The following is a 12,872-nucleotide window of genomic DNA, read 5'->3' as shown; positions in this document are numbered from 1 at the left end:
TGGGCATTGAAAGACAATCCATTGTGGAGGATTGTCTTTCATTAGGAGGTAAGAGTGTGTTAAATGTGTGTGGCTAAAGCAAAGCCGGGCAAGGATAACCTCTTCGTTTCTGTTTGACTGAAAACTTGATTTCTAGGATTTCTGCTGCTGTTTGATTTGGTATAATTTGTTTGTTTGAGATTTTCAGGTCTGCGCCCATATATTTTCAGAGGCTTTTCGATTGATGTTTTTAAAGTCATTGAGCAGAATTTTATGTAAGTGAGAACGAAAGTTCTAACTTGCATAAAATTCTACTCAAAAAATTGGAAACAAGCCAATAACAATATGCAACGTTCTTCTCTTGAACAGCCTTAGCACATTTATTGGAAAACCAAGGTTTAGATAAAGGATGAGATTTTAAAGTGGAGTGTGGAATAAAGAATTCCATTTCTTCAAGAATAATTTCATTGACACGATCTGAGCAAATGTTGACATCAGAAGTTTTGAAACAGTAATCCAACCAAGGAAAAGAAGAAAACAAATCTCGCATTCTTGTAATGCCAAACAACACAAGGTTAGGAATAGCCATGAGATAACGGCTCCATTCCAGAAGAGACAATTACCAAGTTGTGATCTGAGGTGCCTAAAGGCCCACTCACTTTGACCGTGTACTTAGAAGGGTTGTTTGTGAGTAAAAGACCAAGTGTGTTGTTTGGCTGTATGGTTAGGGTTGTCTGGTATTCTGGTAGATAAATGAACAATCTGAGCAAGGTCATTAGTAATTGCAAAAGCCTCAGCATCTTGACCAGCTAGGTCTGTGTGACTAGAGAATGGAAGCCAGCTGGAGTTCTGAACATTAAAATCACCAAGGAAAATTACCTGACTGTTAGCAATGTTGGACTGAAGAAAGTCAAGTTGCAAGAAGAGGAAGTCAGAGTTCCAAGTGATTAGTGGTTTTGGGAGAATGGTAGAGACAACAGATGAATTTGACAGAATGAGGTAGAGAGATTTTAAGCCAGAGAAGGTTGAAAAGAGGAGATTCCAAATTACCAAGTCTCTGACAGGGAATATCAGGGACATATGCACAAGTACCACCTTTGAGACGAAAGGAATCATACAGCGAATAATTTGGGCAACTGAGATGAGCAGTGGTCGAATCAACCGGTAACTGAGATTCTGTAAGAAAAAGTACATGGGCTTTGGCAGACTGCAAGAGGAAATGGACATCATTGAGATCAGAACTGAGACCACGTATATTTGTGAAATGTACTAGGAAGTGTTTGGGAGGTTTAGAACTTTTCTCAGATAAGCTTACTCTATTAGTTTGACAATTCATGGTGTATTCAATAGTAAGAAAACTGCGGGAAGGACATACTCTATGAAGTAATGAAATTTTTGGATATGACGCACACATGGTAAGAATATACCCAGATCCTTGACATAATGTGGCTTCGACAATGCCCACTGCATACACACTACTCGGACTCCCTCCTGTCACTATCTGGCGGAGTAGAGGTAGCAAGATTATACACTAGCTGATCCAGAAGCCTTCTAGAGCTTCCAGACTGTCCGTTAGTTAGTACACCGGACCGAACCTATTGGTTTGGTCCGGTGTACTAACTAGTGGACAGTCTGTGAACACCATTTTAGAGCTGTGCCCTCAAAATGTAAGGAATTCTGAATCTCGTCATGATGTCCATCATGGTGAGAGTCTGTCAGTTTTTATTTTAAGTATATTTATATTCTGAAATGTTCTTGTTGTAATAATGATCTATTGTAGGATAAATAACAGAAAATTGTTTCCTGTGCTATATTAACAAAAATAAAAGATGTTTTTACAAAAAAAAAAAAAAAAACCGCACTGTGCTGTAATATACTAGTTAAAAATATTGTTTATATACAGCAAATAGTTTTACTAGTACAATGTATATAAAATATTAGTTTGTACTAGTATAATGTATTAGCAGAAACTTACAGTACAATACAAGTAAAATACATAAAAATTTTAAAAATATTTCAGTCTCCTTCATTTTACTTTAAAAAGAAGGTAAAACCATGTGGTGTTGCAAAAGCTAAGCAAAAGTTCACAAGATTAAGCTATGAATGTGCAAAGTCAAATTTATAATTTGTGGTGCTAAAAATGCTTGTTTATAAATTGGAAAATTACTTCATTCAGAAAGCACATTTGATACACACAGGGTCGGGCTGTCCCGAGGGTGGGTGCAAGTGGAGCACTGCACCCGGGTGCCAACATTCAAGGGGTGCTGAAAACCTGAAACCTGTATACACATATGACAAATTTTAAAGGTGAACACCAGATTTCAATTGGCACTGGGTGCCAAATTGAGATTGGCACCCGGGAACCACGTACCCTAGGAATGCCCCTGGTTACACAATTAAATCATTATAAAAGCAAAATTGTTAATGACTTACCTGTGGTCCATCTGGTCCTCTTGGTCCTGTGTCTCCTTTGGAGCCTTTGGGGCCCTAATCAAATATATTATAAGCTCTTCATTAAATTCTTACATAAAAGAATATCACTGTCACTTTTTAAAATAAATTTATTTTTAAAACTTTTACAATAACTTTGTTAAAAACCAAAAACAATCTTTATTTCTTATTGAAAACAGACTGCAATACTTGCATTTCGCAAGTTATATTCATGCAACTCTTTAAACCTGTAGAGGTATTGGAAAAGTCAATAAAGGTAAACAATGGCAATCTTTGGGGTAGAATGCACTGGACCCACAGAAGCTAGTTATTGTCAGTGATTCGACTGTCAGGGAGACAGAAAATATATTATACAAAAAGGATAGGTGGAATAGGACCAGGGTATGTCTGCTATGGGCAAAAATTGACATTGTAGAGCAGATATCATATTTTAAGGACACAAAGGAAAAGAAGAAAACATGAGATCTGCAGATTAACTTAACAAATACAGGTCAATACAGGTCATTGAAAAAAAATTGGGAGTTAGGGTTAAATTTAAAAGTTTCTACAATTCTGTCCACACACCATAGGAGGGAGTATATGATGAGAGCCTTGTCAATCAATTTGGTCTGGAGATATTGTGCAAGGCTCATGGGGTACAATATTTTACAGCGTAGTCTGTGCTTATTAACAGGAGAGATTGTTTCTACAGGGATGGGATACACTTAAATAGAAAGGATGTAAGAATATTTGCTGATGCAATCGAGGCAGTGTTCGGTGGGTTGGAAAACTGCTATCTTGGGAGGATTCACAGACTAATAGATTAATGGTAGGCACAGGTAGAGGTGAAAGTGATTTTTGGACTGCTATTATTGGAATGAGCAGAAGCAGCCAGGAAAGCAAGGTACTAGGGATTTCAAGGGCTGCTGGAAATCATCATGGAACAAGTAAATACATGGGTTGTGTTAGGGTAATTAACAGTAAGCATTTATTTACATGCATGTATACCTGCCTGTAAATAAATTAGATGAACTTTGAAGATATCAAAGGCTGATGTTCTTGGGATATCAGAGAAAGTGTCACACAGAGATAAGGAATGCAGAATTGGAATTTGGGGAGTACAATGTGTACAGAAAGGACAGAAGGGGAGGAAGGGTAATGCTGTTAGTTAATTAAGAAACACTAAAGCCAAGGACGTGTATCCTGTTGATATGGGTGGACAGTGCAGTGTTGAGTCAGTTTGGTGTGACATAAGCACTGGGAAAACCAAGTTGAGAGTATAAGTGTGTTATAGGCCTAATGACTTTAATGAGTACAATGAACAACTGTACAGAGGAACAGATTGGGCTAGTAAATCAGATTGCCTTATAATGGGGGATTTTATAGTTCCAGAACCCACAAGTTCCAGATATAGACTGGAACTTGTGGATTGGTCACTCACACACTAGAAAGACAATTTGTGGATTTATTAGATGATTGTTTTCTACATCAGCATGTTCTGGAGGCAACCAGAGGGAGTAAATACTCTTGATCTGATTATCAACAGCGATTCTTCATGCATTAAGAATTTGCAGATAAAGGAATCACTAGGTCGCAGGGATCACAATGTACTGATGTGGAATATTAGCATTGGCATTAGTAGAGGCATTTGATGCAAAAAAGCAAGCTTATGCAGCATCAGCCAAAAAAAAAAAAAAAAAAAAAACCACTTCCACTTCACCCCTCTGTTCGTTCAAAATACCTGTCCAGCTGAGCCTTAAACTTATTTAGGCTATCAACTTCCACGACAAGGGATGGAAGTCTGTTCCACCAACCAACCACCTCCTAGCTAAAAGCCAATTTCCGCACGTCTATCCTACATCTGTCTTTCCTCAGTTTGAATTTATGCCCTCTCAGGTGATTATTCTGAGCAAGAGGAAGAATCCCATCAGCATTGAGCATGCTCAAACTATTCAAGGCTTTATACTCCTCTATCAGATCACCTCGCTGGTGCCTAGTTTCCAGACACTGTAATTTGCAAAACTTAAGCTTTTCTTCGTAAGAGCACCCCTTTATTCCATTCACTAATCTTGTTGCCCTTCTCTGTACTCGTTCCAGCAGCTCTACCCTTCTTGAAATGAGGCCTCCAGACCTGTATACAGTACTCTAGGTGTGGCCTGACCATTGCCTTATACAAGGGAATAATCACCTCCTTATCCCTGCTAGAAAAATTCCTATATATCATTGACAATACACCATGAGCTACTCTTGCCGCCCGTCTGCACTGCTCAGAGAACGTCATATCTGCCTGCACAACCACCCCCAGGTCAGTTTCATTCTCTACCACTGTCAGTGTAGTACCACAGAGTTAATACGTTGCTCTGGGGTTGCTGTTTCCCATGTGTAGTACTTTACATTTGTCAATGTTAAACTTCATTTGCCACCTCTCAGCCCATCTGCTCAACCTTTCCAGATCCTGTTGCAGCAGCATAGTGTCAGTAGTGTACTTGACAACCCTGCCAACCTTTGTATCGTCTGCAAACTTGGACATTAAGCTTGATATACCATCATCAGTATCATTTATAAATACAGAAAACAATAATGGACCCAACACTGAGCCCTGAGGGACTCCACTAATAACATTAGTCCATGATGAGCAGTGTCCATTGATTACCACTCTCTGTCTTCTCCCCCTCAACCACCCCTTTATCCATAGCAGCAATTTGCCTCCAATGTCACACTGCTCCAATTTGTGTAGCAGTCTTCCATGTGCAACAGTATCAAAAGCCTTTCTAAGATCCAAGTATATAATATCAAAGCTATTCCCTGCATCCAGTTCTTTTGTGACTGCATCATAGTATCCAATCAAATTGGTCAGGCAAGACTTCCCCTAAACAAAACCATGCATGTCCCAGCTATAACTGAAGTCTTGTCTAAATGATCCTGCAGTGCTTCTTTAACCAGTACCTCCATTAATTTTCCTGGAACAGAAGTTAAACTCACAGGCCTATAATTACTTGTGTCAGCCTTTGATCCTCCTTTGTGAATTGGATTCACATTTGCACATCTACAGTCTGTGGGTACCTCCCCTGAGTCCAAGGAAGCTCTCATAATTATGGCTAAGGGTTTGCTTACTTCCTCTGCTGCCTCCTTTAATATAACTGGATAGATCCCATCCACACCGGGTGCCTTTCTTGTGTTTATCTTCAACAATTTCTCCTCCACTTTACTCTCAGTTATTACAAGATTCTCTAGCTTACTGCTAGAGCTGAATTCACCTCTGGCTTTCCCCTCGCTAAATAACTCCTCATGTGTGAATGTCGATGCAAAATATTCATTTAGTTTGTTAGCTACCTGAGCAGGATCATCAACAGTTAACCCATCGATATCAAGTGGACCAATCTGATTCATCACCTTCCTTCTAGAGTTTACATAGGTAAAGAACTCTTTACTGTTTTCCTTTGCATCCTTTGCCAAGGATTTCTCATAACCTGCCTTTGCCTGCCTAATCTGCTTTGTGACTTGATTACAGACCAGCTTATATCTATCATAGGCTTCCATGTCATCCATTAATTTATATGTATCGCATGCATTTTTCTTCTCTGCCACATGTCTGATTAGTTCATCTGACATCCATTTAGGCCTAAACCTTGATCAATATTTCTTACTTGGTATGTAAAGCCTAGTAGCTTCCAAGATAAGTTCTTTGAATTCTTCCCATTTTGAATTTGCTGTTGGTAACATCATCAGTTGGTCCCACTGTATAGAATTTAAATACTGTCTCAGTCCATCGTAGTCGCCTTTACGAAAGCAATAACCCTTCCCTTCCCTTTACCCCTAATGGTAGTTACCTCTTTGAGGTAACTACCATTAGGGGTAAAGGGAAGGGAATAGTTCATTTATCTGCAGATTCTTAATGCATGAAGAATCACTGCTGATAATCAAATCAAAAGTATTCCTCCCTCTATTTGCCTCCAGAACATGCTGATGTAGAAAACAATCATCCAATAAATCCACAAAAGCCTTGCTAGTGTGTGAGTGACCAGCCCCCAAATTCCAGTCAATATCTGGGAAATTGAAATCTCCCATTATAAGACTCTCTGATTTACTGGCCCACTGTATTTCCCTCTACAGTTTCTTATTATACTCATCAGAGTCATTAGGCCTACAGCACACTCCTACTCTCAATTTTGATCTCCCAATGCTTATGTCACACCTAACTGACTCGACACTGCACTGTCCGGCAATGTCCACTGGCTTCAGTTCCTTGAATTTTATGTATTTCTTAACTAATAGCATAACCCCTCATCCCTTCCTATCCAGTCTATCCTTTCTGTAGACGTTGTACTCCCCAAATTCCAGTTCTGCATTCCTTATATCTGTGTGACATCACGTCTCTGATATCCCTACAATATCTGCCTTTGATGTTTTGAGCAATACCTCAAATTCATCAAATTTATTTACTAAACTCCTAGCATTGGTGTACATGCAAGTATACATGCACCTATTTCTATTCTTAGCTACCCTAACACAACCCATATGTTTACTTGTACTGCAATGACTCCCAGCAGTCTCTGAAATATCCTGCAGCTTGTTTTTCAGGCTTCTGCTCATTCCAATAGAAGCAGTGCAAGAATCTCTTTCACCTCTTCCAGTGGCTACTGTTAATATATTCGTCTTTGTCTTCCCCCAAGCTAGCAATTTTCCGATCCACCTAACACTGCCTCGATAGCATCAGCAAATATTCTTGCACCCTTTCTATTTAAGTGTATCCCATCCCCGTAGAAGCAATCTCTCCTGTTAACAAGTACAGTCCAGACTCAAAAAAATTCTACCCCTTGAGCCTTGCACAATGTTTTCAGGGCCGAATAGATTGACAAGGCTCTCATCATATACTCCCTCCTATCGTGTCTGGGCAGAATTGCAGACACTTTCAAATTCAACCCTATTTCACGGCTTTTTTTCAACAGTGACCTGTACTTGTTAAGCATTTCTGCCGGTCTCCTACTCTATATTCATAAAGATGTAGGGGCACCTCCGTAGCCAGGTAGGCAGGAGCAGCAGTGCATAGCACACGCTTCTTGATTAGACAGGGGTTTGAGCCTGTGACCACCAAATACAGAGGATGTGGATGGATCAGGGAATGACCACTGCATATTCCCGGAGCAATATGGCCTTAGTTGCTAATGCTGCTAAAAATCAAATAACAAACAAACAAACATAAAAATGTAACTGTCATCAGGGGTAAAGGGAAGGGTTTTTGCTTACGTAAAGATGACTGTAGTGATCTCAGTGTTTTTTAAATTCTATACAGGGGAACCAATCAATGACGTTACTATCAGCAAATTCTAAATATGAATCATTCAAGGGATTAATCTTCGAAGCAACTAGAATTTTCATACCAATTAAGAAATACTGTTCAAAGTTAGTCCTAAATGGATGTTAGACAACCTTCGCAGAGAATAAAAATGCATGATATGCATATAAATTATGAGGAGACACAGATGGCGGTGGTAGATATAAGATAGTCTGTAATCAAGTCACAAAGGACGTTAGGCAAGCAAAGGAATATTATGAGGAATCTTTGGCAAAGGATGCAAAGAAAAACAGTAACGACTTCTTTAATTAAGTAAACTCTAGAAGGAAGGGAATGAATCAGATTGGTCCACTTGATGGTCCGATTGTTGATATACCTGCTGAGGTATCTGACAAATTGAATGATTATTTTGCATCTATATTCACAAATGAGGAGTTATTAAGGGAGGGGAATGCCTGAAGTTTATCAAACTCTGCCGGGGAGCTAAATGATTTTGTAATAACTGAGAGCAAAGTGGAGGAGAAATAGTTAAAATTCAAAGTAAGAAGGGCTCCTTGGATCTGTCCAGTTATATTAAAAGAGCAGCAAAGAAGTTTGCAAACCCTTAGTCATAATTATGAACCGTTCCTTGGCTCATGGGAGCTCCCCATCGACTGGATAAGTGCAAATGTGTCCCCAGTTCACAAAGGAGGATCAAAGGTTGATATGAGTAATTACAGACCTGTTAGTTTAATTTCTGTTGCAAAGAAATTAATGGAGGCACTGTTTAAAGAAGCAATGCAGGATCATCTAGACAAGTCTACAGTTATAGTTCAAACACAGCATGGGTTTGTTAAGGGTATGTCTTGTCTGAATAATCTGATTGGATACTATGATGTGGTCACAAAGGAACTGGATGAAAAAAATAATTTTAATATCGTTCACTTGGATTTCAGGAAAGCATTTGATACTGTTGTACATGGAAGACTACTGTACAAATTGGAGCAGATGGCATTAAGGGCAAGTTGCTACAATGGATAAAATGATTGTTGAGTGGGAGAAGACAAAGAGTAGTAATCAATAGCACTGCTCTTCATGGACAAATGCTATTAGTGGAGTCCCCCAGGGTTTGGTGTTGGGCCCCTTTCATTTTTTGTATTTATCAATGATATTGATGAAGGTATATCAGGGTTAATGTCTAAGTTTGCAGATAATACGAAGGTTGGCAGGGTTGTAAATGACAGTAATGATAGTACACTACTGTAATAGAATCTGGAAAAATTGAGTAGATGGGCCGAGAGGTGGCAGCTGAAGTTTAACACTGACAAATGTAAAGTACTGCATATGGGTAGCACCCAAGGGTAATGTATCAACTGGGTTGAACTAAACTCAGGGTAGTGGAGAATGAAAAGGACGTGGGGGGGGGGTAACTGTGCAGTTAGATATGAAGTTTTCTGATCAGTGCAGACAGGCCGCAATAGTAGTTCATAGTGTTTGCAATAATATACAGGCATTTTGCTAGCAGGGATAAGGAAGTAATTGTCCTCTTGTATAAGGCAATGGTCAGGCCACCACCTTTGAGTTCTGTATATATGTCTGGAGGCTTCATTTTAGGAAAGATGTAGAGTTGATGGAACGAGTACAGAGAAGGGCTATGAGGTTGGTGAGCGGAACACAGGGTTGCTGTTACCAAGAAAGGCATAAGTTCTGCAAATTGCAGCTTATACACCTGAATTAGATCACCTGTGCGGTGATCTAATTGAGGTATAAAAGGCCTTGAATGGTTTGAATAAATTCAATGCTGATGGAATTCTTCCTTTTGCTCAGATTACTCACCGGAGGGGACAGAAATTCAAATTGAAGAAAGGAAATTGTAGAATAGATGTGTGAAATTTGCCTTTAGCCAGTGGGTCATTGATATTGCTGTTGTTGTTTAAGAGCTATAGGTGCAAGAGCATCTTAGGCTATAATACGCCTAACCTAGATAGGAGAGTTCTGTATATCAACATTTTTTACTTTTGTGGTTTAGAATAAAGCCAAGATTCTGCTTTATAATCATGTAGCTTCTCTATAAATGGTGTACTATTAATTTTTTTATATGTTTTAAAATTATTCAGTTAACTTAAAGAAGAAGAAAACATCAGTAATATTTGGCTGGTCATCTAAAATTGTTTTAAGCAATAAGTTGTTTTTTGTTGATTCATTATTGTTTGAAAGGCTTTTAGATGTTCTCTATGAAATTTTGGACAGTTCACCATGAAGTGATGTATAATTAGCGGAACTTGACAGTTTTGACATGGGGGGGGCATTCACCTCTGAGTAGGTAAGGGTGAGTCAAATGTGTATGCCCAAGGGTCACTTCTTCCTGTCTATTCGATCAGAAGCTAGTAGGTCACGATCAAAGTGTTTCTTTAATTAGACGAAGTTTTTTGTTAGTCTGATCTGGCCAGAGTTGTCATTTTTTATACTGCTTTGGTGGATTAAGAACTTGTAATCTGTATATGGTATTGTCTGAAAGGCATAATTACAGGTGGAAGCTTCTTTTGCTACTTTGTCTGCTCTTTCATTTCCAGTTATTTCTGTGTGGCCTGGGATGCAGCATAATCTGATATTGCTATTTCTTTGTAATAGATTTGATATTGAATATTGGATATGTTGTAGATTTGGGTGTCTTGTGGTATTTGCATTTTGCAAGGCAGTAACAGAGCTAAGTGAGTCCGTGAAAATTATGCCGTTTGCTATCTGTTTATATTGGATTTGGTTTATAGCCATTGAAATGGCTTGTAATTTCGCAGTAAAAATACTGCATTCTTTTGGGGGTGGTTGGATGAAGGTACGATCCTCAAAATGAATCGCAGCTCCTATACAAGTCTCTGATTTAGACCCATATGAAAGTGTGATATGGATATGTTGTTGTTGTTGTTGTTTTACGGTTGGTTGGTTTAGATTTTATTGGCGCATTAGCAACTTTGGCTATAATGTGCCAAGACCTAGTAGTGGTTTTACGGTGCAACAGCAGCTAAGGGCCATTATGTGCAAAACAATGGTATCACATTTCAGGTGTTATTAAATGTGAGATATAAGTATTGTGGGATTTAAGCATTATATTCTGCATAGCATTTTATCCTTTTTAGGAAAGTGAAAACTGCATTAATGTCAAATATCTGTTGCAAAGTAGGTGTGATTTGCGATGCTTGGTTTGATAAGAAACAGGTGGTTCTAAGTTGTTTGATAGGGCAGTCAACTATGATATGCTGGACTGTGATTTGTGCTTGGCATTTCAGACAGAAAGGTAGATCTCAGGGAGGAAGAAGAGAAAAGTGAATAAGGTGTGTATGTCCTATTCGTAGTCTTGCAAGTGTGACTTCTTCCTTTCAGTTTGAACAGAAACTAGATGGCCAAAACTGGAGTTCCTGTTTAATCTGAAGGAGTTTGTTGCCCTCTTGGGTTTGCCAATGATTCATACTTTGCCTTATTATAACACTTTTATAGTCAGTGAAAGGGATTTTAAAATAAGCGTTAACTGGTTCCACGGTAGATTTGGCTACATGTCAGCACTCTTATTGCTAGTTATTAGCATTAGTAGAGGCATATGATGCAAGAAAGCAAGCTTTATGCAGCACCAGCCAAAAAAAAAAAAAAAACTTTCCACTTCACCCCTCCGTTCGTTCGAAATACCTGTCCAGCTGAGCCTTAAAGTTATTTAGGCTATCAACTTCTACAACAAGGGATGGAAGTCTGTTCGACCAACCAACTACCCGCTGGCTAAAGGCAAATTTCCGCACATCTATCTTTCCTCGATTTGAATTTATGCCCTCTCAGGTAATTATTCTGAGCAAGAGGCAGTATCCCATCAGCATTGAGCATGCTCAAACCATTCAAGACTTTGTACACCTCTATCAGATCACCTCGCCGGTGCCTAGTCTCCAGACACTGTAATTTGCAAAACTTAAGCCTTTCTTCGTAAGAGCAACCCTTCGTTCCGTTCACTAACCTTGTTGGCCTTCTCTGAACTCATTCCAGCAGCTCTACATCCTTCTTGAAATGAGGCCTCCAGACCTGTATACAGTACTCAAGGTGCGGCCTGACCATTGCCTTATACAAGGGAATAATCACCTCCCTATCCCTGCTAGAAAAATTTCTGTATATCATTGATAAGACACCATGAGCTACTCTTGCAGCCCATCTGCACTGCTCAGAGAATTTCATATCTGCCTGCACAATTACCCCCAGGTCCTTTTCATTCTCTACCACTGTCAGTGTAGTACCACAGAGTTGATACGTTGCTCTGGGGTTGCTGTTTCCCATATGTAGTACTTTGCATTTGTCAATGTTAAACTTCATTTGCAACCTCTCAGCCCATCTGCTCAACCTTTCCAGATCCTGTTGCAGCAGCATAGGGTCAGTAGCATCCTTAGCAACCTTGCCAACCTTTGTATCGTCTGCAAACTTGGACATTAAGCTTGATATACCATCATCAATATTATTTATAAATACAGAAAAGAACAATGGACCCAACACTGAACCCTGAGGGACTCCACTAATAACATTAGTCCACGATGAGCAGTGTCCATTAATTACCACTCTCTGTCTTCTGCCACTCAACTATCCATAGCAACAATTTGCCACCAATGCCACACTGCTCCAATTTGTGCAACAGTCTTCCATGTGCAACAGTATCAAAAGCCTTATGCCAACATGGCTAGCGACCCGACAAAATTTTACTACTTTTGTGTTCTTAGCTAGATGAGTCAGCAAGTTTTGAATGTTACCAAGCAGGTAGTTGTGATGCTTTCTTTGTTGCTGTAAAGCGAGTAGGGCACTGAGAGAGCCGGTAAAAATAACACTATTGGTAATCTGGTGGTAATATTGGTAAATTGGTGTAATTTTATAGGTTTCTAGGGCCATTTTTATGGTATGTAGTTCAGCAGTAAAGATACTGCATTCTAAGGATAACTGACTAGAGAACAACAGCAGCACCGACATGATGGCCAATTTTGGAGTCATCAGTGTATATATGGGTATAAGATTCATATTTTTCAATTAGAGATTTATTAAGCTATTTTATATTCTGTGGAGAAAGAGTGCTTTTCACCCATTTTTGCAGGGACAGGTCACATGCAGCAGGACAGAGAGCCCATGGAGGAGCAGTAGAACTAGTGGTGGTTATTTTAGAAAGATCTAGCTG

General features: G+C 39.3%; 1 protein-coding gene across 2 annotated transcripts in view; it reads right to left on the bottom strand.

Moving 5' to 3' along the window:
* The window catches only part of LOC150081124 (uncharacterized), a 1,253,880-nt gene that overhangs the window by 371,210 nt on the left and 869,798 nt on the right, over window positions 1-12,872 (bottom strand). For both annotated transcript variants that reach the window (XM_090381132.1, XM_090381131.1), the window contains exon 29: window positions 2,413-2,466. In XM_090381132.1, the coding sequence (XP_090237258.1) occupies window positions 2,413-2,466 (54 nt within the window). The remainder of the gene's footprint in view (window positions 1-2,412; window positions 2,467-12,872) is intronic.

Source organism: Mastigoproctus giganteus, chromosome 9, assembly GCF_048544385.1.
Source record: "Mastigoproctus giganteus isolate SK-2022 chromosome 9, ASM4854438v1, whole genome shotgun sequence".
Classification (NCBI taxonomy): Eukaryota; Metazoa; Arthropoda; class Arachnida; order Uropygi; family Thelyphonidae; genus Mastigoproctus; species Mastigoproctus giganteus.
Note: the sequence above shows the minus strand (reverse complement) of the source record. Positions and strands in the feature narration are given on the sequence as shown.